Source organism: Rhinoderma darwinii, chromosome 11 (genome assembly GCF_050947455.1).
Source record: "Rhinoderma darwinii isolate aRhiDar2 chromosome 11, aRhiDar2.hap1, whole genome shotgun sequence".
Classification (NCBI taxonomy): domain Eukaryota; kingdom Metazoa; phylum Chordata; class Amphibia; order Anura; family Rhinodermatidae; genus Rhinoderma; species Rhinoderma darwinii.
In genome coordinates this window covers 27,663,866-27,688,659 of record NC_134697.1, presented here as the reverse complement: position 1 = coordinate 27,688,659, position 24,794 = coordinate 27,663,866, and the positions used below count along the sequence as shown (strand labels likewise).

The following is a 24,794-nucleotide window of genomic DNA, read 5'->3' as shown; positions in this document are numbered from 1 at the left end:
ATCCCATTATACTTCCGATAACGGTAACGCTATATACATAATTTATAAATAATAATAACTGCATTCTCCCTATCCCTATATTACGCCCTCCTCCACATAACGCGGTAATGATGAGAAGAAGCGCACGCTCCTGCACTGAGCGCTCTACACACAGCCGACTCAGGAACACCGCCCCTCGGTCTCCATGACAACAAAGTAGAAGGCGAGAGAAGGCGGAGTAAGGCGAAGGGGGGTCACGTGTTCAGGAAGTCGAGTTGTCTGACGGGAAATGACGTCAGGGGCTGAGAGAAAGAACCAGACAGAGAGGGAGAAGCTGAGCCCGAACTGAGAGCGGCGGGGAGAGGTCAGAGGTCAGCGGGGTACCGCAGGGGGAAAGGTCAGGGGTCAGCGCTAGAACGGGGGCCTAACAGGTGAGGAGCGGATAGGGAAGGGCAGAAGATATTCGGGGCTACTCATACTGTGTGTATATGTGTACAGGGACACAGAGCTCCTCCCCCTCTGTCTATACACCGTATTGATGTACTGTATGTATACAGGTGGTGTGTGCACAGCTTGTACTAGTCCAGCAACAGGGGGAGGACTTCCGGTAAAGCCAATGGTGGGTGTTGTTATTGTGTTGTGTGTGGCGAGCTCTCCAGCTGTCTCCTATACTGGGACACTTATTCCTCTGTCAGCCATGGTATCATGCTATATACTGACAGTATAGACTATATACACCACGCTCTACACTGACTATATACACCATGCTCTACACTGACAGTATACACTATGTACACCACACTCTACACTGACAGTATAAACTATATACACCACGCTCTACACTGACACTATACACTATGTACACCACACTCTACACTGACAGTATACACTATGTACACCACGCTCTACACTGACAGTATACACCACGCTCTACACTGACAGTATACACTATATACACCACGCTCTACACTGACTATATACACTATATACACCACGCTCTACACTGACTATATACACTATATACACCACGCTCTACACTGACAGTATACACTATGTACACCACGCTCTACACTGACAGTATACACTATGTACACCACGCTCTACACTGACGGTATACACTATGTACACCACGCTCTACACTGACCGTATACACTATGTACACCACGCTCTACACTGACCGTATACACTATGTACACCACGCTCTACACTGACCGTATACACTATGTACACCACGCTCTACACTGACGGTATACACTATGTACACCACGCTCTACACTGACGGTATACACTATGTACACCACGCTCTACACTGACAGTATACACTATGTACACCACGCTCTACACTGACAGTATACACTATGTACACCACGCTCTACACTGCCGGTATACACTATGTACACCACGCTCTACACTGACAGTATACACTATGTACACCACGCTCTACACTGACAGTATACACTATATACACCACGCTCTACACTGACGGTATACACTATGTACACCACGCTCTACACTGACCGTATACACTATGTACACCACGCTCTACACTGACCGTATACACTATGTACACCACGCTCTACACTGACCGTATACACTATGTACACCACGCTCTACACTGACGGTATACACTATGTACACCACGCTCTACACTGACAGTATACACTATATACACCACGCTCTACACTGACTATATACACTATGTACACCACGCTCTACACTGACAGTATACACTATGTACACCACGCTCTACACTGACAGTATACACTATGTACACCACGCTCTACACTGACAGTATACACTATGTACACCACGCTCTACACTGACAGTATACACTATGTACACCACGCTCTACACTGACCGTATACACTATGTACACCACGCTCTACACTGACAGTATACACTATGTACACCACGCTCTACACTGACAGTATACACTATGTACCCCACGCTCTACACTGACGGTATACACTATGTACACCACGCTCTACACTGACGGTATACACTATGTACACCACGCTCTACACTGACGGTATACACTATGTACACCACGCTCTACACTGACGGTATACACTATGTACACCACGCTCTACACTGCCGGTATACACTATGTACACCACGCTCTACACTGACGGTATACACTATGTACACCACGCTCTACACTGCCGGTATACACTATGTACACCACGCTCTACACTGCCGGTATACACTATGTACACCACGCTCTACACTGCCGGTATACACTATGTACACCACGCTCTACACTGCCGGTATACACTATGTACACCACGCTCTACACTGCCGGTATACACTATGTACACCACGCTCTACACTGCCGGTATACACTATGTACACCACGCTCTACACTGACGGTATACACTATGTACACCACGCTCTACACTGACGGTATACACTATGTACACCACGCTCTACACTGACGGTATACACTATGTACACCACGCTCTACACTGACGGTATACACTATGTACACCACGCTCTACACTGACGGTATACACTATGTACACCACGCTCTACACTGACGGTATACACTATGTACACCACGCTCTACACTGACGGTATACACTATGTACACCACGCTCTACACTGACGGTATACACTATGTACACCACGCTCTACACTGACGGTATACACTATGTACACCACGCTCTACACTGACGGTATACACTATGTACACCACGCTCTACACTGACGGTATACACTATGTACACCACGCTCTACACTGACGGTATACACTATGTACACCACGCTCTACACTGACGGTATACACTATGTACACCACGCTCTACACTGACGGTATACACTATGTACACCACGCTCTACACTGACGGTATACACTATGTACACCACGCTCTACACTGACGGTATACACTATGTACACCACGCTCTACACTGACGGTATACACTATGTACACCACGCTCTACACTGACGGTATACACTATGTACACCACGCTCTACACTGACGGTATACACTATGTACACCACGCTCTACACTGCCGGTATACACTATGTACACCACGCTCTACACTGCCGGTATACACTATGCTCTACACTGCCGGTATACACTATGTACACCACGCTCTACACTGCCGGTATACACTATGTACACCACGCTCTACACTGACCGTATACACTATGTACACCACGCTCTACACTGACCGTATACACTATGTACCCCACGCTCTACACTGACCGTATACACTATGTACCCCACGCTCTACACTGACCGTATACACTATGTACACCACGCTCTACACTGACCGTATACACTATGTACCCCACGCTCTACACTGACCGTATACACTATGTACCCCACGCTCTACACTGACCGTATACACTATGTACACCACGCTCTACACTGACCGTATACACTATGTACACCACGCTCTACACTGACGGTATACACTATGTACACCACGCTCTACACTGACGGTATACACTATGTACACCACGCTCTACACTGCCGGTATACACTATGTACACCACGCTCTACACTGCCGGTATACACTATGTACACCACGCTCTACACTGCCGGTATACACTATGTACACCACGCTCTACACTGCCGGTATACACTATGTACACCACGCTCTACACTGCCGGTATACACTATGTACACCACTCTCTACACTGCCGGTATACACTATGTACACCACGCTCTACACTGCCGGTATACACTATGTACACCACGCTCTACACTGCCGGTATACACTATGTACACCACGCTCTACACTGGCGGTATACACTATGTACACCACGCTCTACACTGGCGGTATACACTATGTACACCACGCTCTACACTGGCGGTATACACTATGTACACCACGCTCTACACTGGCGGTATACACTATGTACACCACGCTCTACACTGGCGGTATACACTATGTACACCACGCTCTACACTGGCGGTATACACTATGTACACCACGCTCTACACTGGCGGTATACACTATGTACACCACGCTCTACACTGGCGGTATACACTATGTACACCACGCTCTACACTGGCGGTATACACTATGTACACCATGACAGTGTACAGTTCACATTTTGAGGGATGTTACAGTACTGAGATAATAAACACTGTGATGTCACAGCACAGGGATAAGAAACGCAATTGTATCATGATATCATAGTACAGGGATTTTATATAATTACGCTTATGATGGCCTGGATTTGTTGGAAACAGTTCCTTTTGTAGGTTAAAGGGGATATTTTCCTCTTTCTATAAAGAAAGATTAATCGCAGAATAATGACCATACTTTGTGTTTCAATGATCTGCTTGCTGTCAGTGAATGGACAAATTCGTGTTTACATCAAGAGGCTGAAAACCTATACAGACTTAGTATTTCTCATATATGTGATTTCGGTACTGTTGTATCCAGTCTTTGCAATCCTCTGAACTAAATACATCAATAGCACAAATCTCACTCCTGTCATGATAGTTTGCTACAGTGTATCAGTATACGCCTATATGTACACTTTCAGGATATGCCATGGGCAAGTCCGACGTGGACTTTTAAAAGAATCCGTGGCGCAGTCAGATTTTAAAGGGCGTGGAATTACAGTTTACACTTTCATCAAATCCTGAACGTGTGAACATGGCCTAAGGGTGGATTTACACGAGCGTGTGCGTTTTGCGCACGCAAAAAACGCGGCATTTTTCGTGCGCGGAAGGCACTTAACAGCTGATTTTCGCGCAGTCGCCATCATTATGACACTCCGTTCGGATGTTTGTAAACAGAAGAGCACGTGGTGCTTTTCTGTTTACATTTTTTTACTGCTGTTGCGCGAATAACGCGTGTCCCACGGAAGTGCTTCCGTGTGGTGCGCGTGATATTCACGCACCCATTGACTTCAATGGGTGCGTGATGCACGAAAAATTCCGAAATATAGAACCTGTTGCGAGTTTTATGCAGCGGACTCACGCTGTGCAAAAATCACGGACAGTCTGCACTTCCCCATAGACTTGCATAGGTCTGTGTGACCCGCATTAAATTCACGCGGGTTGCATGGACGCAAATCAGGGTCGTGTAAATCCGCCCTTAGTATAATGTATCAGCCTGGAATCCAGAGGATTGCCTGGACTGGATACAAATGTATCCATCTCCCAGCTGAGAGCAGTTTTGAACAAGAATGTTTCTATTCACTGACAGAAAGCAGATGTCTTGAAAATAGTGAGCCAATGAGATACGCAAGGTAAATTCTAAAGTTGCATACATGTTGCAATGTTTTTCCTCTTTTTTGTTTTCGCTGCATTCCAAAAGACATAACTTTTTTATTTTTCCGTTGACGTAGCTGTATGGGGGCTTGTTTTTTGCATGATAAGTTGTATTTTTCAATAGCAATTTTTTGGGTTACATATAAGGCCGTGTTCACATCATTGTCTGTGTTCTGCTGAGGGGTTCCGTTGGCACAACGGTGACAGACGAAAACCATTAGCTAGGTTTCCGTCACCATTGATAAGGGAAACAGAAGCTGAGGTTTCCGTTTTCCTTTCCGTTGAGCGGTTAACCCGACTTTCGAGGAGAATGGGAAAAAAACATTTCAGCCATTGTTTTTTGTTTTTTTTTTTTGTTTTGTTTTTTGCACAATAAATTGTGTAAGATTACTTTTATTCCATGGGTCAGTACAATTACGGCAAAACCAAATAAGGACAGTTTTTTGTTTGTTTTTTTTTAGCACCATTTTGAGGTAAATATAAATTATTGATTAACATTTATTAATATATATTTGGGGGAAGAGTAGAAAAAAAAAAAGCAATTCCGCCATTGCTTTTTGAGGATTTTTTTTATGATGCCATTTTAATGTTTGGTTCAAATATTGTGATAACTTTATTGTACGGGTCGTTACGATTCCGACGATACCACAAATGTGTATTTTTTTAAAAATACAAAAAACGTGCAAAATAAAAAAATAAAACAAACTTTCATTTCTTTATGTGAATACTTTTTTTTTGTTAACTCAAAGCTTTATTAAAAAAAATTTTCGTCCCACTAGGGGACTTCAAATTGCCATTCTTTGATCACTGATGTAATTCTTAGTAGACCCAAGTATTATTTCTTATATTTCCAGCTGTGTGCATGTCGTCCCCTTGATAGAGAGAATATTGGGTATGTGCATAGCATGGGCATCTGAACAGATTGTAAGGTGTTTGTGCAGTTATACAAGGGGCACAGTAATAGGACAATGGGCCGCTCAGTGCTTAGCTGGGCCAGGGCAGCATCTACATAGAGTTTGTGTGGGTTTTCTTTAGTAACTCCGGTTTCCTCCCACCGAAAGCATGAAGGATTTTTTAAGCTGCGTTGTCCTCGCATTGCTCTGCTCAGTATTTCCTCTAGGAAGAATGAGACGCGCCATGTCCAGCGCTGAGCCCGATCCTTGTAATAATGCAGTAGAGTGGTCTCTTCTCGTGTCCAAATGTGCCTAATAGGTGGTATTGTCCATAGAAACATATTCGAGTCCATATGTCATTTTGCTCTTTGCGGAAAATTATACCTGGACATATTTCGTACTAAAAATGCAATATTTATTTAACAGATCAAAGAATGAACATGGAGACTGAGAGTGAACAGAACTCTTCTTCCACCAATGGGAACACAGCATCCAGCGCCAGCTCTCGCCCACAGATCTCTCAGATGTCGCTCTATGAACGCCAGGCTGTCCAGGTAAGTGTCCGATATGAACTAGTTAACCCCTGAAGGATGCAGCTATTTTGGGTCTTGAGGAGACATTAATTATTCTTGTTTTTTTATCTCTGCCATGCGAGGGCCATCACTTTTTCATTTTTCCGTTGACATAGGCGTATGGAGCTTGTTTTTTTTTTTTTGTAAGATAAGTTGTATTTTTTACTGGCACCATTCTAGGGTACATATAATGTATTAAAAAACTTATTTTTTTTTGTCTTTTGGGGGATGAAAAAAATACAGTTTCGCCATATTTATTTATTTTTTTGCATTCACCGTGTAGTAGTAATGACGCAATTCCTTTTATAGTTTGGGTTCTTAATGTTGCCTCAAAACCTATTGTTTATACTTTTTTTTTAAAATACTTTTTAGTCCATAATGAAATATTTTTTAAGGGAAAAAGGTTTTGTTTTCGTTTTTTTACTTTGCATTTTTTTTTTATTTGCTTTTTTTTATTTTATTTTTTAGTCTCCCTAGGGGACAGGGACACGCGATAGTTTGATCACTGATATAGTACTCTGCAATACTCCTATATTGCAGCGTATTATGTCTGTCGGACGGCTGCCATGGCAGTCGCGGGGGTGCAAATGGGGTGAGAGAGGGAGCCCCTTCTGTCCTTCCCCTGAAATGCTGCGTTTACTATTCACTGCATGATCTGAGGGGTAAACGGCTGGAATGTGAGTTATCCGGAGTCATACTGCTGACACTCACTGCGGGTGATGCGGATACTGCTCCTGTGCCCGCAAGATCCCCGCACCGTAAATTTGTCGCCAAGCCGTTAATAAAACAGTGCAACTTTATAGGCAGCCACCTACCCCCAGTCTGTGTAGCATTATATTGGATCTCTATAGTAATTGATTCCTGAGTGTATATATATATTTTGTTGCCTTGAAACTGCACCTCTAGATTTTTCATCAGATGACTTTCATTAAATGCTATTTTCTTATTCTCAAGCCTATCAGTCGTTGGTTTGACTTTCCTGCGTTTTCAATTTACGGAACTTCTCAGGAAATACTGATCCGTGTGTAGGTGCCTATCGCAAATATGAGCATGTTCTATGGAGTTGTCCCTTTTAAATCCCTCTCGAGCCGCGTTTGATTTCTGTCACTTATCGGTCTGTTCTTTCAGGTCATTGCATTATTACAGTTAGGCCGTATTCACACGAGCGTGTGCGTTTTGCGCTCGCAAAAAAACGCTGCGTTTTGCGTGCGCAAAAGGCACTTGACCGATCCGTGTGTCATCATATGCGTGGCTGCGTGATTTTCGCGCAGCCGCCATCATTATGACACTCTGTATGTTTGTAAACAGAAAAGCACGTGGTGCTTTTCTGTTTATATTCATACTTTGCTGTTGTGCGAATCACGCGCGTCACACGGAGGTGCCTCCGTGTGGCATGCGTGATTTTCACGCACCCATTGACTTCAATGGGTGCGTGATGCGCGAGATATGTACAATAAACGGACATGTCGTGAGTTTTACGCAGCAGACACCCGCTGCATAATAATCACGGACTGTCTGCACTGCCCCATAGACTAACATAGGTCCGTGCGAAGCGCGTGAAAATCACGCCCGTTGCACGGACGAATATCACGTTCGTCTGAATAAGCCCTTAAACCAGATGGCATTGCAGCATCCTGCCTAAGCCCCATTAACTATGTTTCTCATTCATATAATTGGGAAGAGCCAGGATATAGGCCCCTGCCACTTCACACTACCATGTATTTATATGTGCCAGGTTCAAGGTCTACGTGTGGGCGCTAACAGTCTTTTCCCCACAGGCTCTGCAGGCTTTACACAGACAACCTAATGCAGCGCAGTACTTTCACCAGTTGATGCTGCAGCAGCAGCTGAGTAATGCACAGCTACATAGTCTCGCAGCAGTTCAGCAGGTAAGTTCTCTTCACGATGAGAATTTTTATGCTTTAGAATGTTTTCTGATTGTAGGTATATATTGAGAGAGATAGCTATATATCGATCTTTGGCTTTCCAATATTGGCGCAGCGCCTCCATATACAGGTAACATCCTGCTTGATTGTGATCAGTGTCAAGTTAACATAGCAGATTTGGGTCTTGTTAGGTCCACATGACTGACATGGTAATGGACATCGTATTGTCAGTCACATGACTATGGTGAGTTATACAGTGGGTGGCACCACAATGAGCGCTGTGTCTAAAGCAATTAAGAAAGCAGAAGTTGTTAAAAATACGCTCCTGACTTCCCGCATGGCTGTCTTGCTGTTACTTGTAACTGGGCGCACAACGTCTGGCTGAACGGTCAATTTTTCGTTGGAAAATGTGTCTCCAGATTAAAGACCCTGACTGCTCAATGCCGGAACACATCAGGACAAGCGCTTTCCTTTTGCCCTATGAGGGGGATAAGCTGATTCTCTGGGTCTGCATTTATAGGACTGCACTTCTTATAGGAGACATTACAGAAGGACCCTGAGATAGGTTGAGATTTGATCACTTGAAGTTCTAGGCCCAAAGCCTGAGGATGCACTCCTGAGGAGAGTTTCTGGTGACAGCGGTCACCACTCAAGCCAGCTAGGTGGGACCTTGACGGTATATTGCTAGGATGTAGTGGGTTATCTCACAACAGACATTAATGGCGTATTTCAAGGATAAACCATTTATGTTAGAGCGATTGCGGTCAAACCACTCTGACCCTCCCACCGCTTGACATCTTCCAGAGGCCGCATACTTATCATCCGGACACGCCATGTGGCAAGAAATATTGTATCCGTTTTATATAGAATGTAGCATTAACCTTTTATTTTGCCATTACAGGCAACGATTGCTGCCACCCGCCAGGCTGCTTCCCCGAACACCATTTCCAATCAACAGACGAGCACTACGCAAGGATCGGTACGTCGTAACTATTGACACATCGTCTTACGTATTCGGCCGGATTTGAAGGGCCTCTTATCCACTACAGAGCTGTGTTTTCCTGATGGAAGCGTTTTACTAATTCTCCTTATTCCCTCAGCAGGTGAATTTGTCGACCAGCTCTTCAGCTCAGCTCCTGAGTCGTGCCCAGAATGTCACTGCCCCCAGTGCTACCACACTCACTCAGTCCGTTCTGCTCAGCAACGCTGGCTCCCCACCTCTCAGCCAGTCACAGACACAAATGTACCTTCGGGTAAGTGAGATGTTCAATCCATTGCAGTCTGATGTTCCTTTTTTTTTTTTATAGTCTGTTTTGGAAAACTGTCCATTAATTAATATTTTATAAATTCCGTAACGAGGAAAACAGCCGCGTATTAACCCAACATGTAGTATTATACACCGCACCCACTGAAATCAAAAAGCGACAGTCTACTACATTTGCACCATGTCTCTGGTCTGGCTAATATAAGTAGCGCTCCCTGTATAGCTTCATTCATTATCCCTTGTAATATATTGAAGGCCTGAGTCAGAAGATTTATCACATAGAGGGAAGGTCAGAGCCGGGGACCCTCTTTATGATGTCCATATGCTCTAATAGGGTATATGGACAGGGGTTGTCTTGATGGGACAGGACATCTGTTCCTTATCTTTACGTACATCTTATAGGTCCCCTTTCTAAATCCAAGTTTGCCTTACATATTTATAGTAACTTGTCACAACTCACAAAGCCTTGGTGTAAATGCTGCGTATTAGTGGCAGGTCACCGTGCACAGCCTGTATATTTGTTGGTGGCCTGTGCGTGCGACAGGCTGAACTGTTTGCTGATGACATCTGTATCTTATTTCCCGCAAGGTTTTCACCTCTTCTTCTTTACTAATCTTCAATCTTCTACCAGCAGCAGCCCCAGCTGGGTAACCTATTACAAGTGAACCGATCTCTTGGTCGTGGTGTCCCTCTGAACTCTCAACTCATTCTAATGCCCAATGGCTCTGTGGCTACAGTCCAGCAGGAAGTGGCATCCCCCCAGAACCAAGGCATGCATCATGACTCCGACCAGGTAAGTGTTCATATAGTTTTACGAGAACTTTTTTTTCTATATTGATGTTGTTACAGGTCAGATATAGTTATAGTAGTAGTAAGGGGATATATGTAGCACACCACCAGTCCTTTTTTAAGGAAAGAAAAAAATTATTCATCCGACCATAATACGACCGCTTTACAGCCACAAGGCCTGGACCCCTGTGGTCCAACTGAACTGAACCTAGATCAGCATAGAGTTTGGACGTTACACATTGTTGTTTTTCTACCTAGGTGCAAAACCTGGCAGTTCGAGGTCAGCAGAGTTCTCAACCCATGTCCACGGCTGCCGGGCCTATCATTGCTCATCCTGCACCTCTACAGTCCAAACCAATCACCCACCCAGTGCCCTCTTCCTCTGCACCTTCACAATTGCCACCTTCTGCTTTACCACATACTGTGAAGAGTCAGATTGGCCCGGCAGGAGGCACAGTGAGTCAGGGGAGTCAGACAGAAGCAGAGGGGAGAAAAGCAGAAGGAGAGGCTATGCAGCAAAGTGTCGGCATCAACCTAACCAGAGCTGCAACACCAGCACCCAACCAGACCCTTATAAGCTCTGGTAAGTTCACATGGGTCTCTTATCCGTATTCTTGTAAGTATTCCCCTATCCTATGTACTATCCTTTCAGAAAGTCTTGATTGAATACGTCGTTCAGATTGATTTATTTTTTAAACTATGCCACTTCTTAATGTTCTCCCAAACCTTTTTATTTCCTTATCTCAATCCAACACTGATGCCATATCATATGTTTTTCTTCTTCCTTTCTTTTTGCAATTATCCATCAGCTACTTACACTCATATTCAGCCTCACTCAGTCCTACAACAGAAGCAGGTGGTATTCCAGCAGCAGATTGCCATCCACCAGCATCGTCAGTCCCAGCTCGTCCATGCCTCTGCTCACCTACAGTTGGCACAGCAGCAGCCGCAGGTCCCCTCTCAGCAAGGCCTGCAGGCAACTCCTGCACAACAGACTCTGGTTGTACAACCTATGCTGCAGACTACTGAGGCAACTCTGCCAACTAAAGCTCCTGTGCCCATTCAACCCAAACAACCCGGCAAAGGGGTTCCACCTTTAAATCTACAAGGACACCTGGCAGCCAAACCTACCCAAAGTGCTAGAACACTTCCTATGTCCTCTCCCAACCAACCTCACATTCCTGTTCAACTCGTGGGCGCAAGACAGCAGGGTCCTGCCCAAGCTCTGGCCCTGGGAGCTCCGCAGGTACCATCACAGGGGTCTCCCTTAACACACATCACGCTGCCTCCGTCTCCTGCCCCTATGCCATCTGCTGTGTCGGGTGCTGTGCAGGAAGCCCAAGCTCCATTTTATGGAGTCCTGCAGGTGAGTCTTTGTACGATAGAAAAGTCTATGATGTTGTTTTTCTTTTTATCTTTATAACACCTTTCCTATTGGTCATTGGTTTCTTAGGGTAAGATGTCTGGAGCTGGGAAGAGGAAGACCGAGTGTGAGGAAGACAGGGAGGAATCACCAACGCTACCTGTAAAAGCATCGCCCCCAGTAGACACCCCACATACAGTTGAGGAGGGCGGCACTCCGGCTGGTGGGTGAATGGAACATCTTGCCCTGTTTTCCTGAGTCTGTACATTACCGCTCTGACATCTTTCTGTTGATTACACTCTTACTTTATTTTTATGTTTTCTGGGAATGGTTTATAATTTAACTTTTTATTTTATTTGCACTCCACAGATAAGTCTGAGGCCGCCTCTCAAGTCTCCCCGACTCTCACTGCGTCTGCTCCTCCATGCGCACCCACACTCTCGGTCACCTCTCGTCAGCACAGCGACTCCAAACCCCCACAAGCCATTGTGAAGCCACAGATCCTGACTCATATTATAGAGGGCTTTGTCATCCAGGAGGGAGCAGAACCCTTTCCTGTAAGCACCATTACAAATGACCACAACTAAAGTGATTCATGAGGCCCCCTCCACATGTGTCGAATTTGACATCGATTTCAATGCCGATTCCGTGCTGAAATCTGCATAAAATCCGTTGACGATCCGCATCCCAAGCATGTAAATGGGGTTTCTGCAACCCCGTTCACATGCTGCGTAAAACGTCTGCACAGATTTTTGCCCACATGCTGCTTATTCCATGGATACCGCATGGAAAATCCGATGATTAGCCTCATTAAATGACAATGCGGCTAATCCTCGTGCAGATTGCCGACAGAAATGCCTTAGAACGTGCAGGAATTTGTGTTTTTGATTTTTTAATGTTCAAAAGTCCAACACGTGTAAATGTAGCCTCATTGTTTGCTAAGTCGCTGTTTCTTCTTCTAGGTTGGCAGTCCTCAGATACCAAAGGACCCAGAAAAGTTGCCTGCGTCGCTTACAGTTTTGCTTCCGGTAGAGGGTCTTCCCCACCATCCTGCAGTAGATCAGACTGTTAGTGGTATGTCCCAATAATGGTTTTGCTCATTGTCTCTGTGTACTCCGTGTGCGTCATTTGAATGCAACTGCAATATATAATGTGCAATTTTGTAGAATGTTTCCTAAGGATTTATAAAAATGAGTGAAAATCTGAGCCGGTGTAAGAGCATTGTATGAGCATTTTGTAGAATGTGACTATCTACTTTCTTTGTATTATTCTTATCCTGGAATTGTAGGTGCTATTCACATACTAAAACATTTATTTTAGTTTGGTTAATGTTGGCACTTTGTATCCCTTAAAACATGTGCCATTGTGTAATACACATAGACAACCACTGACCTATTGGGGCATATGGAAGGCATAGGGAACGTTCAAATTCACTTGATTGACGTGTAATGCTGCACTTCAGCTGCTGCAGGGAAAATGTATAGCTAGATGTGACTTACGCCGATTAGAAGTCTTCATAAGACAACCACTTTTAAACTCCATTCAGCCACAAGCTTCGTGTCTTCAACCTTTTCTGCTAGAATCTTTTTATAATGTACCATATTTTTCGGACTAGGAGACGCCCCCGGGTTTTAGAAAACAGAAAATAGGAAAAAATTATTTAAAAGCAAAAAAACGATGTTAAAAAAAAAATAATTTGTTCTGTTTCACCACATCACTGAGCCATAACTTTTATATTTTTCATCGATTGAGCGGTGTGAGGGCTTATTTTTTGCGGGACGGGCTGTAGTTTTTATTGCCACCATTTTTTGGTACATACGGTTTTTTGATCACTTTTTATTTCATTTTTTTTTTAGCGCTAAGGTGACCACAAAATAAAGATTTTGGTGTTTTAAATGTAATTTTTTTTTACGCCATTCACCGTGCGAGTTAAATAATGGTATATTGTAATAGTTCAGACTCTTATGAACGCAGGGATACCGATTTTCTTTCTTCTTTTTTTTTTTTTTTTTTTTTTTACTTTGCGCTTGGGGAAAAAATGGGAAAAGGATTTAAATTTTTTTAACTTTTTTAATATATATAATATATATATTATTTTTTTTTAGCTCCTGAAAATATCTTTATTTTATTTTTTTTTTTCATTTAACACATTTTATTAGTTCCCCTAGGGGACTTGAACCAGCGATCGTTAGACCGTGTAACTCGCTGAGCTATGCTGTTTCTGTAACTCCCATAGTAGTGAATGTCAGTTATGGAAGCAGCGTAGCATGCAAACTACCCTGTTTCCGTAACTACTATTCAGTTCTATGGGAGTAACTCGACATGTAATCAAGTGGCCGCGAGAGCACAAAAAGCTAGAACGGAGTTTAGGGGCCCCCATTCTAGAGATAGGTGCGGGTCTCTGGGACCCACATCTATCTGACATTTATAAATGCTGTGGTCGCCATTGACCGCAGCATTTAACTAATTAAACGGCCAGAAACAGCGCAATTGCTGTTCTTGGCCGTTAGGGCAGCATGTCAGCTGTAAAACTCAGCTAACACCTGCAGTCTATTGAACAGGCTCACCCAAATATCACACCCCCCCGCTCCATGAAGTGCCGGAACGTCATGGGTCTGGAAGGGCTTAATTAAGGAAGTGGTCAGGGGGGCCGGCGCACTTGGGTCCCTTGACTCCCGACTATAAGACGCAGGGACTTTTTAGCAAAATGTATTCTTGCTAAAAACTGAGTCTTATAGTCTGCATCTTTATGGACGGAAATTTTTCATCCCCCATCTGGTTTGTGATCTGGTATGGAGTTAGAACGGCTCCATATCTTTAAATTCTATCACCCTCCGATCGATTGTTCGTAAACTTTTTTCCATTTAACAATTGTTTGATTCTCCTCAAATGACTTTTTTTGTGTTTTTATTACAGATTCTGGTAGCACGAAACTGTTGAAGTGTGAACACTGTGGAAAGTTGGCCCCAGCAATCCGATTCCGTGGCTCAAAGAGGTTCTGCTCCGTGACCTGTGCCAAAAGGTGAATGAGAATATGAGTGTGAATACTGATGTACTGCCATGTTCACTTGTGTAGAATCATGTTCCATCTGGACAACCCCTTTTCTAATTGCAGCTCTGCAGGTAATGAGCCCTGACTGCGGTAACCCCCTGCGATTCGCTCATATTGAAGGGGGGGAGCTGTTAGCGGCCACAAACACTTTCTACAGGCTAATTACCCCCCGGCCTGAGCATGAAATCCCCTCCTCTGTGATGTTCATTTACCCTGAGGGTATGTGCACACACACTAATTACGTCCGTAATTGACGGACGTATTTCGGCCGCAAGTCCCGGACCGAACACAGTGCAGGGAGCCGGGCTCCTAGCATCATACATAAGTCCCTGCCTCGCTGCAGGACAACTGTCCCGTACTGTAATCATGTTTTCAGTACGAGACAGTTGTCTTGCAGCGAGGCAGGGACTCCTAGTGTCGTACATAACTATGATGCTAGGAGCCCGGCTCCCTGCACTGTGTTCGGTCCGGGACTTGCGGCCGAAATACGTCCGTCAATTACGGACGTAATTAGTGTGTGTGCACATACCCTAATAGAGAACATGGAATGCGTCTTTCAGTTTTCCTCATACTATTATGTGATGTTTGCAGTTTATAAAGGATTTTTGTGTGACCGGCCCCATGATATTATTTAACCTCTCATTCCCCACCATCCCTTTTATGTGAATCTGTGCTATGTTCTCATCATAAGGATCCTTAAAGTTGATAAGTGCATTTTACTGACAAAATATTTGGCTTACAAGAGCTTTATTATGCATGTAACCCTCCTACAACCCTTCTGTTGTGTATTAAAGCTGGCCATACACTAGATAGCTGTCGGCTGTACCCTCGTTCGGCCGACTGCTATTCCTCCCTCTCCCCATACACATGAACGCTCGGCCAAGCCTGTGTTCTGAACAGGGGGAAGCAGCAGCTTATCGCCCCAAAATCAAAAGGATCAGGCATGTTGAAATCCAACAGCCTGATCCTTGCCCCCTCCAAAATCTGTCATAGTCCGGACGCCACCATACACATTAGATAGTCCACCGGTCCGGCCTATGTGTATGGCCGCGTTTAGTTCAGACCAGCTATCCTAGCAGCTGGTGACTAGTCATAGATTTCCCCAGCCTGGAGTGTATTAAACAGTGTTAAGACTTAAAAACTAATATTTTTCTCTGTTAGATATAATGTCAACTGCAGCCACCAGTTACGTCTTAAAAGAAAGAAGCTAAATCCACTCCAAGAAGCCGGAGCAGTGAGAGTTCACAGACGTGGGCCACGCAGAAACAGCTCAGAGATTGCACGGGCCAAGATCCAGGGGAAGAGAATGCTGGTCACAGAGGTGCCTAGGGCCTGATTCTTTTAACATTGTAAAAAGTAATGTGGTTTTAAGTGTAAAATCTGCATCAATAGTGCGATAGCCTTGAGTTCACACTGCAATATACCTGCCTATGGGTAGTGAGGCAGAATGGACGTTCAGTCTTCCTCTGCAGTTGTATTCAGGACAGAGCTCCTCACATCGATTTTTATGTAAAGAACAAAGACCTGTGAGATGCATAAAGTGGTTTTCCAGGAGTCAAATAATGATGGCCTATCCTCTGTTCGATCGGAGGGTCAGTACCATTCACCGTGCCCATATGGACAAACTGCTGTGCCTCTGTAAACAATGAAGGGGTTGGAGCGCCACAGCCTCTTAATTCAGTTGATCAGCGGGGGTCCCATGGGTCGAACACCCACCAATCAAACATTGATGGCCCAGCTAAAGGTTGTCATTGTTTGAATTCTGGAAAACCCCTGTAGGGATATGGCTGAGGAGAGACTGCGCTTCACCTCTGCCTCCTTCCTCCGCCTAGTTCCTCCTGTAACTTCTAGAAGCCGCAATATTTTAAACTTTATACATATAAAAAAAAGTCACTGTTAACAATAACTTCCTCCTTTGGCCAAATTAACGGGGCCGTGTTTCAATTCGCTATGTCTATCGCTAGGATTTTATTTTACACTTAATATTTCCCGACCTAGCAATATGCAGAAGAAAAACTTCCTTTTAAATCCCTTTGAACCAGATTGTAAATATGAGCTCTCTTCTGCTGTGGCATTTTGACAGTTAACTATAAATGTGACCAAGAACCAGCCTGATTTTTGTGTGGTATTAGTACATTGATGTAAGTTGTTAAATGCACAATAGACTACAACAGAGTGCAAAGAAAATTTTAGCGGCTGACGCACACAAGTTTAGTGACAGATTATTTTCTTAGCTGTGTGGTTCCTATAAGGGCAGGCACTGTGCTGCACCATAGGTGCCTATGTGGAAAAAGATCCTTTAGTAGGGTGGGAGACCTATCCAGGAATTACTACAACTATTGCTGACTCCGGGATCTGTTTCTTTCTTGCAGGAGGATTCCAGCCGTGGATCGGATAATTCCAGCTATGAAGAAGCTTTCTCTCCAACATCTCCAGCACCACCGTCTTGCAGAACACCACAACGCGAAAGAGACGGGAGTACTCCAACTAGCGGACCATCAAATTCTGAGCTGCTGGGGATTAATCCGGTGTTTCTGTCAAGCAATCCCAGTCGCTGGAGTGTGAAGGAGGTGTACGAGTTTATTTCTTCTCTGCAAGGTAATGTGGACATGATGCATGCAAGAAAGATTGATGCGTGTACATTGTGAAACTGTCAGTACTTTACGTCTGGTTGCATTACAGTAGTGTTTAACACTCCATTAGGTATGTAATACCGTAACTTCTTACCAACTGCCTAATAGTAGTAATATACATCAGGCTGGTTGACCTAAAACTCTTCCATTGCATAAGTCTGGGGCATAAGTTTTACAGCACTTTAAACGTGCATGCCAAGCTTCAGCCTCGAATTCAGTGGGAACTGCATTTGGGGCTTACGTTTGCTTTTCACATTTAAAGGCTTTATCCAGAACTTTTTAAAATCCGCTCCAGCACGGAGGTCCTGTTCTGCGATTCTCTGGTACCGGAAGCTTCTGCAGTGGTCGCGAGCCAGTCATCAGTCTTGTGCCGCTGCAGCGATGTTCCTATGAACGACACATGACCGATGAAGGAGCTTTTGGGACCAGTTTGCCGGGAAAACGAGACCTCCGCACTGGAGCTGGCGCAGGGCACTTCAGGGAGTGAGTATCTGCAGGTTTATTATGTTATGCCATCCCCTGCCTTGCTGTAGATTTTAAAAAGTCCCACATAACCCCTATAAATACTGCAGTCGAACATATGCCTCACGCACGTGCAACTGTAGTCCTATACGGTACATCTGCCTTTTAAAGGGAATGTGTCGCTAGAAATGTTTTTTTTTTTTTTAGTTAAACTGTTAGTATATAAATGATTACACATTGTTCTAATTTTTTTAAATTTTTTCACAAGTCAGGAAATATTATAAATTAGATTCTAATTTATAACATTTCCCTGTGCTGGTCACTAGAGGGAGCAGTTCCCAAAATTGCAGCATTGACATGTGGTAAAGCAACCTCATTGCTTTATGCTGCAAAATTGGAGAAGACACACTCGCTCTAGTGTCCTCAAACAATCCCCCCTCCCTTATTCTGGCTAGTGCCAGGAGAAAGGAGGGGGCTGAATGTTCAAACCTCCTACACTGTGCTGCCATTTTTTGAGTGCATGCACAGTGTAGGAGGATTAGATACAGTGGTAATCAGACAGTATAACATGAACATACACAAACATAACTTACCTGCTCCTGCCGCTGTCGCTGCCTCTGCTCCCTCCGCTCCCTGTCCTTGCTTCTGAACATATGGACGGAAGCCGCGACCGGAAGTCGTCATCTTACTGTCCGGCCGCGGCTTCCGGTCCACGTGAAAATGGCGCTGGATGTCGCTCTGCCGAAGACCTTCCTTTTGCACTGTGTGGGAGCGGCGCATGCGCCGTTCCCACATAGATGGCTAATGCTATAGTGAATGGAACGGCTCCCGTTCGCATTCTCTATGGGGATGTATGTGCCGTATTCCATCTCTGTATGTGTCGTTAATCGACACCTACAGAGATGAAAAAAAAAATGGCAGCCCCCATAGAGAAGTACAACACAAAAACACAAATAAATAAAATTTATTTTAATGACATACTAAAAGCAATAACATATAAAAAAATTTCCTTTAACCGTGACTTAAAAGGTTGTCCAGGATTAGAAATACTTGTATGTTTTTTTTTCGTTCCCTACACCTGTCCATAGGTTTTGTATGGCATTGCAGCGCAGCTCCATTTAGTGAATGGGTTTAAGCAGCAATTCCACCCACAACCTGTGGACCTTGTATTTAAAGGTGTAGACTATACATTTTCAGAAAAAAATAAATGTAAAAATAGAAAATGGGGATAATTGTCTGATCACTGGGAGCCTCACCAGTCGTGAGAATGGGGGTCCAGAGCCGCCCGCAGTGAGAAGGAGCTTTAATGGAGCAGTAGTTGAGCCTGCACCCTCCACTCCATTCCATGTCTATTGGACTGACCGAAACAGCTGAGCGATGTACTCAGCTGTTTACGTCATGACTGGTGGGGCCCCCAGCGATCAGACAATTATCCACAGGATAAGGGATAATAGTCTATTCTGGGAATAATCCTTTTAATTAATTCTGTTTTTGGCTTAAAATTTTTTTTTGATAAATCTTTTGCTCCAGTTACGCTGCCCATCGTTTATTATAACGTACAGAGGTTTTCTGTTTCGGCCAATGCAGCTTTGCTTATACTGTAGCTGTCTTGATTAAGCTTTGGCCTCTATAATCCATGGGTGTATTTATAGCTACAGTGTCGGTGTTGTTTCTCCAGCTTACATAATAACATTAATTACCTGCCCGTGGATCAGGTCGGTCCTCTATTTATTCTCGTGATATGCAACATACGGAAACAAACTCTTTGCAACCAGATTAGATTGTCGCTCCCATTTTAAAACCTGTACTAGGAAAAAATAAACTTCATGTTGCTATCGACATCCCCTTCATTGTTAGTCCCGTTAACCTTTCATTTTCCTTTGTGGTTGACAGGATGCCAAGACTTAGCCGAAGACTTCCGGTCTCAAGAGATTGACGGGCAAGCTTTGTTACTCCTGAAAGAAGAGCATCTCATGAGTGCCCTGAACATTAAACTCGGACCTGCATTGAAAATCTGCGCCAAAATTAACCTGTTAAAGGAGACTTAACTTTTCACGCTATCCCTACAAAGCACAAAGGGGTGGAGAAAATGACTGAGGACTCCCCAGGGCAATCGCCCCCTGTTCCAAGTGAAAGAGTAGGGAAGACAGAACTTTAAAAAAAAAAAAAATATGGGACATCAGCGGTCCTTACAACTGACCACCATTTCTAAAACACTCCCCTACACTCGTGCTCCAAGCTCTTCTTCTTACCATCTCTTCATTATTACTGTAAATATATATCTATATCTTCTCCATGTCTGTATCTGTTCATTCAGGTACCGTGCCTAGGAAGGGGAAGCTAAAAGCAACGGAGGATTTTCTTTTCTGCGGGCCGAGCCTTGCGCTGATTGACGTTCTTTTGCGAATTAGACGCATGTCTACGGACAGAGGAGAATATTAAGAGGTTCGGGATTTGGTGGGGTGGGGCAGCAGACATCGATCTACACACTTGTAGCAAATCTGTAGGTGAGATACAGATAAAGGCTTTGTAAATATACTGGTCTATACAGGTACAGGGGTCTCTATATTGTCGAATCATATGCACACATTTCTACATGGACCTGAATGTATGTAATGAGATCCCCTGATTACGCTGACTGTTGAGACCGGTATTTCTGACATGTCCACACTGTTTTCTCCGTGTGCCTCTCATTGTACGCTGGTCTGTTGCACATATATGCAATGGTTTTATATGTCGGACAGTCTAATACGTTGCCGCAGCATGCAATACTGCCTATTGATACACATAGTCACAGAGGTAGACCACTGCTGCGCACCGTTCTGTTACAGCGTTCCTCATTACCACCAAGCTCCTTGTGTGCACCAGCATCCCCATGTTTGGGATCTGAGCCTTAATAATTTTCATCTCCTTACAGTACACCCCGACTAATGCTGTACTGTTGTATAGCAGATGGATCTGCTGTGCACACAAGCCTCTTAAAGTGGTCAGTAAAGTCTTACATTAGCCTATATATGGTGGAGGCCGCCATGTACTGGACCATTGTTTTCTCTACCACTTCCTGGGAGGCTAACAATTGCTCAATCTCAACCAAACTGAAAATCCCTACCCCCACCCCCCTCCCACCCCCCTCCATTCTGTTTCCCTGAGGGTTCTTCAATATAGAGATCAGGTGGGTTGTTATTACTTGGTTTTCTGGATCATGACAATGTGAAAGGGTTACACTAAATTTTTAAAAAAATGCCTGATTTCTTCCAAAAACAGCGTCACACCTGACCACTGGTTGCATCTGGTATTCATTGAAGTGCATAGCGCTGATCCGGTGGACAGGTGCGACAATGTTTTTGAAAGAAAACAGCCATATTTTTTTTTTTAACTGTACAACCCCTTTAAGGATCTGAATATTGTGGCTTTACCTACCCAGTGATCTGTATAAATAAGTAGATGTTACAGGATCCAGCAGGCGAGTAGTCATTTATACACGATGTGGTGTGATAATCCACCCCCTCCTCTTGTCATGCAAATCCCGGCCCGTCCATGTTGACCAAAGCAGACCATTTTTACAGATCTCATACCAAACCTTTTAAATCCTACCGCTGCTGGATCCTGTCATATATCTTACAGAGGGAATACTTACAGCTTGCTGAATGGTTTCTGGTCCACAATTTCCATGCAGGCTTTATGGTTACCATGATCCAGAGGTAGCCGGCCAGGTGTACCCATGGGGTCTCTACATAATGGGAATCAAAATGTTGAGGTAGTAAATTGAGCCTAAATTTGGCAAAGCAATATAGTTTCATTTTTGCTGGAATTACAATTAACTGGCGTAGTCATAGAGAATTTTGATTATTCATCAAACAATACAAAAATGGCGGCCTCCACTGTAGATGAACGGTAAAGCATCAACACACTAAAAAGCACAGCACGCCGTCATACTGGCTCTAGTCCAGGCAAACCTGCCGCTTGGCCTGGAGCACCATGTTTTTAAGGTTCCCTTTATTCCTGTTTGCTTCTCCTCATTGTTTTGTGACCTTCCTTGCAGTAATGGCTTCCTCTCCCCCTTTGCATTTCCTTTATATTATTATTATTTTTTTTAATTCTAGCATATATGAATATATATATTTTCTGTAGGTTTTTATGTAAGCGCTCCGTGGAGTAGCCCCGATCATGGGACGCTGTGACTCTTGGCCAGCCGATTATAGCCGTTACAGCAGCGGGTGGGAGGGAATTGAAATGTGTTCCCTTTTTTTTGTTTTGTTACATTTTGTCAGCACTTGAAGACAATGAAATAAAATAATCATTGCTTTGGATATTTGACGTGATGTAATGTCAGTGGTTCCTTTTACTGCTTAGAGGGTGGAATAACTGGGGATGCGTGCGGAGTTCATACTCCCGGCACCATCTGTATTGAGCTGTCGGGGGTGTTTTAAATGTAAAAATTTGCAAAGTTAAAGGGGTTATGTGGGGACCAAAAATGATGAGCTGTGTAGTCACTGCAGTATGTGAGGACACTCGCTAATATACATTCCTGTCGCGCTGATTCTGAGGGTTTTATAGCGCGGCCGGGGGACCGGAAGTCTAGTTGAACAGTCGTCTTTATGGCGATACGACTCTTCGTCATGTGACCGGCCCCGCTGTTCTCCATGTACAAGCAGTAAGTACATCGATTACATACAGTACAGCGGGGCACAGGCAGCAAGCTGGCATAAGTAAGGAAAATGTCATCTACCACACAAGCGTCATGCAGCAGCAAGCAGGCACATGGGCTAACACCGTAGTGTTCCTGAACTCAGCACTTGCCCCCCAGTCATAGCGATCTCATGCTCCGTTTCGGTCACAAGTGACTTCTGTTGAAAGTCAGATTATTGCGCTTTTTTTAATGAGGTGATATATATAGATCGCAGAGGTGTAGGGCAAGTAACAGCACCAGGACTTCAAGGTTGATGGAGCGATGTTGGTTTTTATTCACCACAGAGTGAGCGACGTATCTGTTCACATCTGAACCTTTCTCAAGTTACTCAAGACTGTTGGAACGCAACATTGTGAGACCATGAAGATCTCGCACATTCCCAGATGAATAAAACACAATCGTTATCGCACGCACGCACGCACGCACACACACAACTATATAGACTACCGTTCAAAAGTTTGGGGTCACCCAGACAATTTTGTGTTTTCCATGAAAACTCACACTTATATTTATCAAATGAGTTGCAAAATGACTAGAAAATATAGTCAAGACATTGACAAGGTTAGAAATAATGATTTTTATTTGAAATAATAATTTTCTCCTTCAAACTTTGCTTTGGTCTTGGAATGCTCCATTTGCAGCAATTACAGCATTGCAGACCTTTGGCATTCTAGCTGTTAATTTGCTGAGGTAATCGGGAGAAATTTCACCCCATGCTTCCAGAAGCCCCTCCCACAAGTTGGATTGGCTTGATGGGCACTTCTTGCATACCATACGGTCAAGCTGCTCCTACAACAGCTCTATGGGGTTGAGATGTGGTGACTGCGCTGGCCACTCCATTACAGATAGAATACCAGCTGCCTGCTTCTTCCCTAAATAGTTCTTGCATAATTTGGAGGTGTGCTTTGGGTCATTGTCCTGTTGTAGGATGAAATTGGCTCCAGTCAAGCGCTGTCCACAGGGTATGGCATGGCGTTGCAAAATGGAGTGATAGCCTTCCTTATTGAAAATCCCTTTTACCTTGTACAAATCTCCCACTTTACCAGCACCAAAGCAACCCCAGACCATCACATTACCTCCACCATGCTTGACAGATGGCGTCAGGCACTCTTCCAGCATCTTTTCAGTTGTTCTGCGTCTCACAAATGTTCTTCTGTGTGATCCAAACACCTCAAACTTCGATTCGTCTGTCTATAACACTTTTTTCCAATCTTCCTCTGTCCAATGTCTGTGTGCTTTTGCCCATATTAATCTTTTCCTTTTATTAGCCAGTCTCAGATATGGCTTTTTCTGAAGGCCAGCATCCCGGAGTCGCCTCTTCACTGTAGACATTGACACTGGCGTTTTGCGGGTACTATTTAAGGAAGCTGCCAGTTGAGGACCTGTGAGGCGTCTATTTCTAAAACTAGAGACTCTAATGTACTTGTCTTGTTGCTCAGTTGTGCAGTGGGGCCTCCCACTTCTCTTTTTACTCTGGTTAGAGCCTGTTTGTGCTGTCCTCTGAAGGGAGTAGTACACACCTTTGTAGGAAATCTTCAGTTTCTTGGCAATTTCTCCCATGGAATAGCCTTCATTTCTAAGAACAAGAATAGACTGTCGAGTTTCACATGAAAACTCTCTTTTTCTAGCAATTTTGAGAGTTTAATCGAACCCACAAATGTAATGCTCCAGATTCTCAACTAGCTCAAAGGAAGGTCAGTTTTATAGCTCCTCTAAACAGCAAAACTGTTTACAGCAGTGCTAACATAATTGCACAAGGGTTTTCAAGTGTTTTCTAATCATTCATTGGCCTTCTAACACAGTTAGCAAACACAATGTACCATTAGAACACTGGAGTGATGGTTGCTGGAAATGGGCCTCTATACACCTACGTAGATATTGCATTAAAAACCAGACGTTTGCAGTTAGAATAGTCATTTAGCACATTAATAATGTATAGAGTGTATTTCTGATTAATTTAATGTTATCTTCATT

The 24,794-nt window shown here is 44.0% G+C and overlaps 1 protein-coding gene across 6 annotated transcripts; it reads left to right on the top strand.

Moving 5' to 3' along the window:
• Positions 1–242: 242 nt before the first annotated feature.
• Positions 243–22,440, top strand: PHC1 (polyhomeotic homolog 1). Of its 6 annotated transcripts, none has more exons than XM_075843208.1 (15): positions 243–350; positions 6,536–6,663; positions 8,460–8,570; positions 9,469–9,546; positions 9,668–9,820; positions 10,463–10,624; positions 10,879–11,203; positions 11,430–11,986; positions 12,074–12,206; positions 12,353–12,540; positions 12,946–13,057; positions 14,900–15,005; positions 16,197–16,356; positions 17,408–17,633; positions 20,024–22,440. In XM_075843208.1, exons 2-15 carry the CDS (start codon positions 6,544–6,546, stop codon positions 20,176–20,178), a joined length of 2,586 nt encoding a protein of 861 aa, XP_075699323.1. In that variant the 5' UTR covers positions 243–350; positions 6,536–6,543; the 3' UTR covers positions 20,179–22,440. The 6 variants fall into 6 exon arrangements, with proteins under 6 accessions (XP_075699323.1, XP_075699324.1, XP_075699326.1 ...); XM_075843209.1 differs by having other exon boundaries at positions 244–343; XM_075843211.1 differs by having other exon boundaries at positions 257–410; positions 9,671–9,820.
• Positions 22,441–24,794: the final 2,354 nt, after the last annotated feature.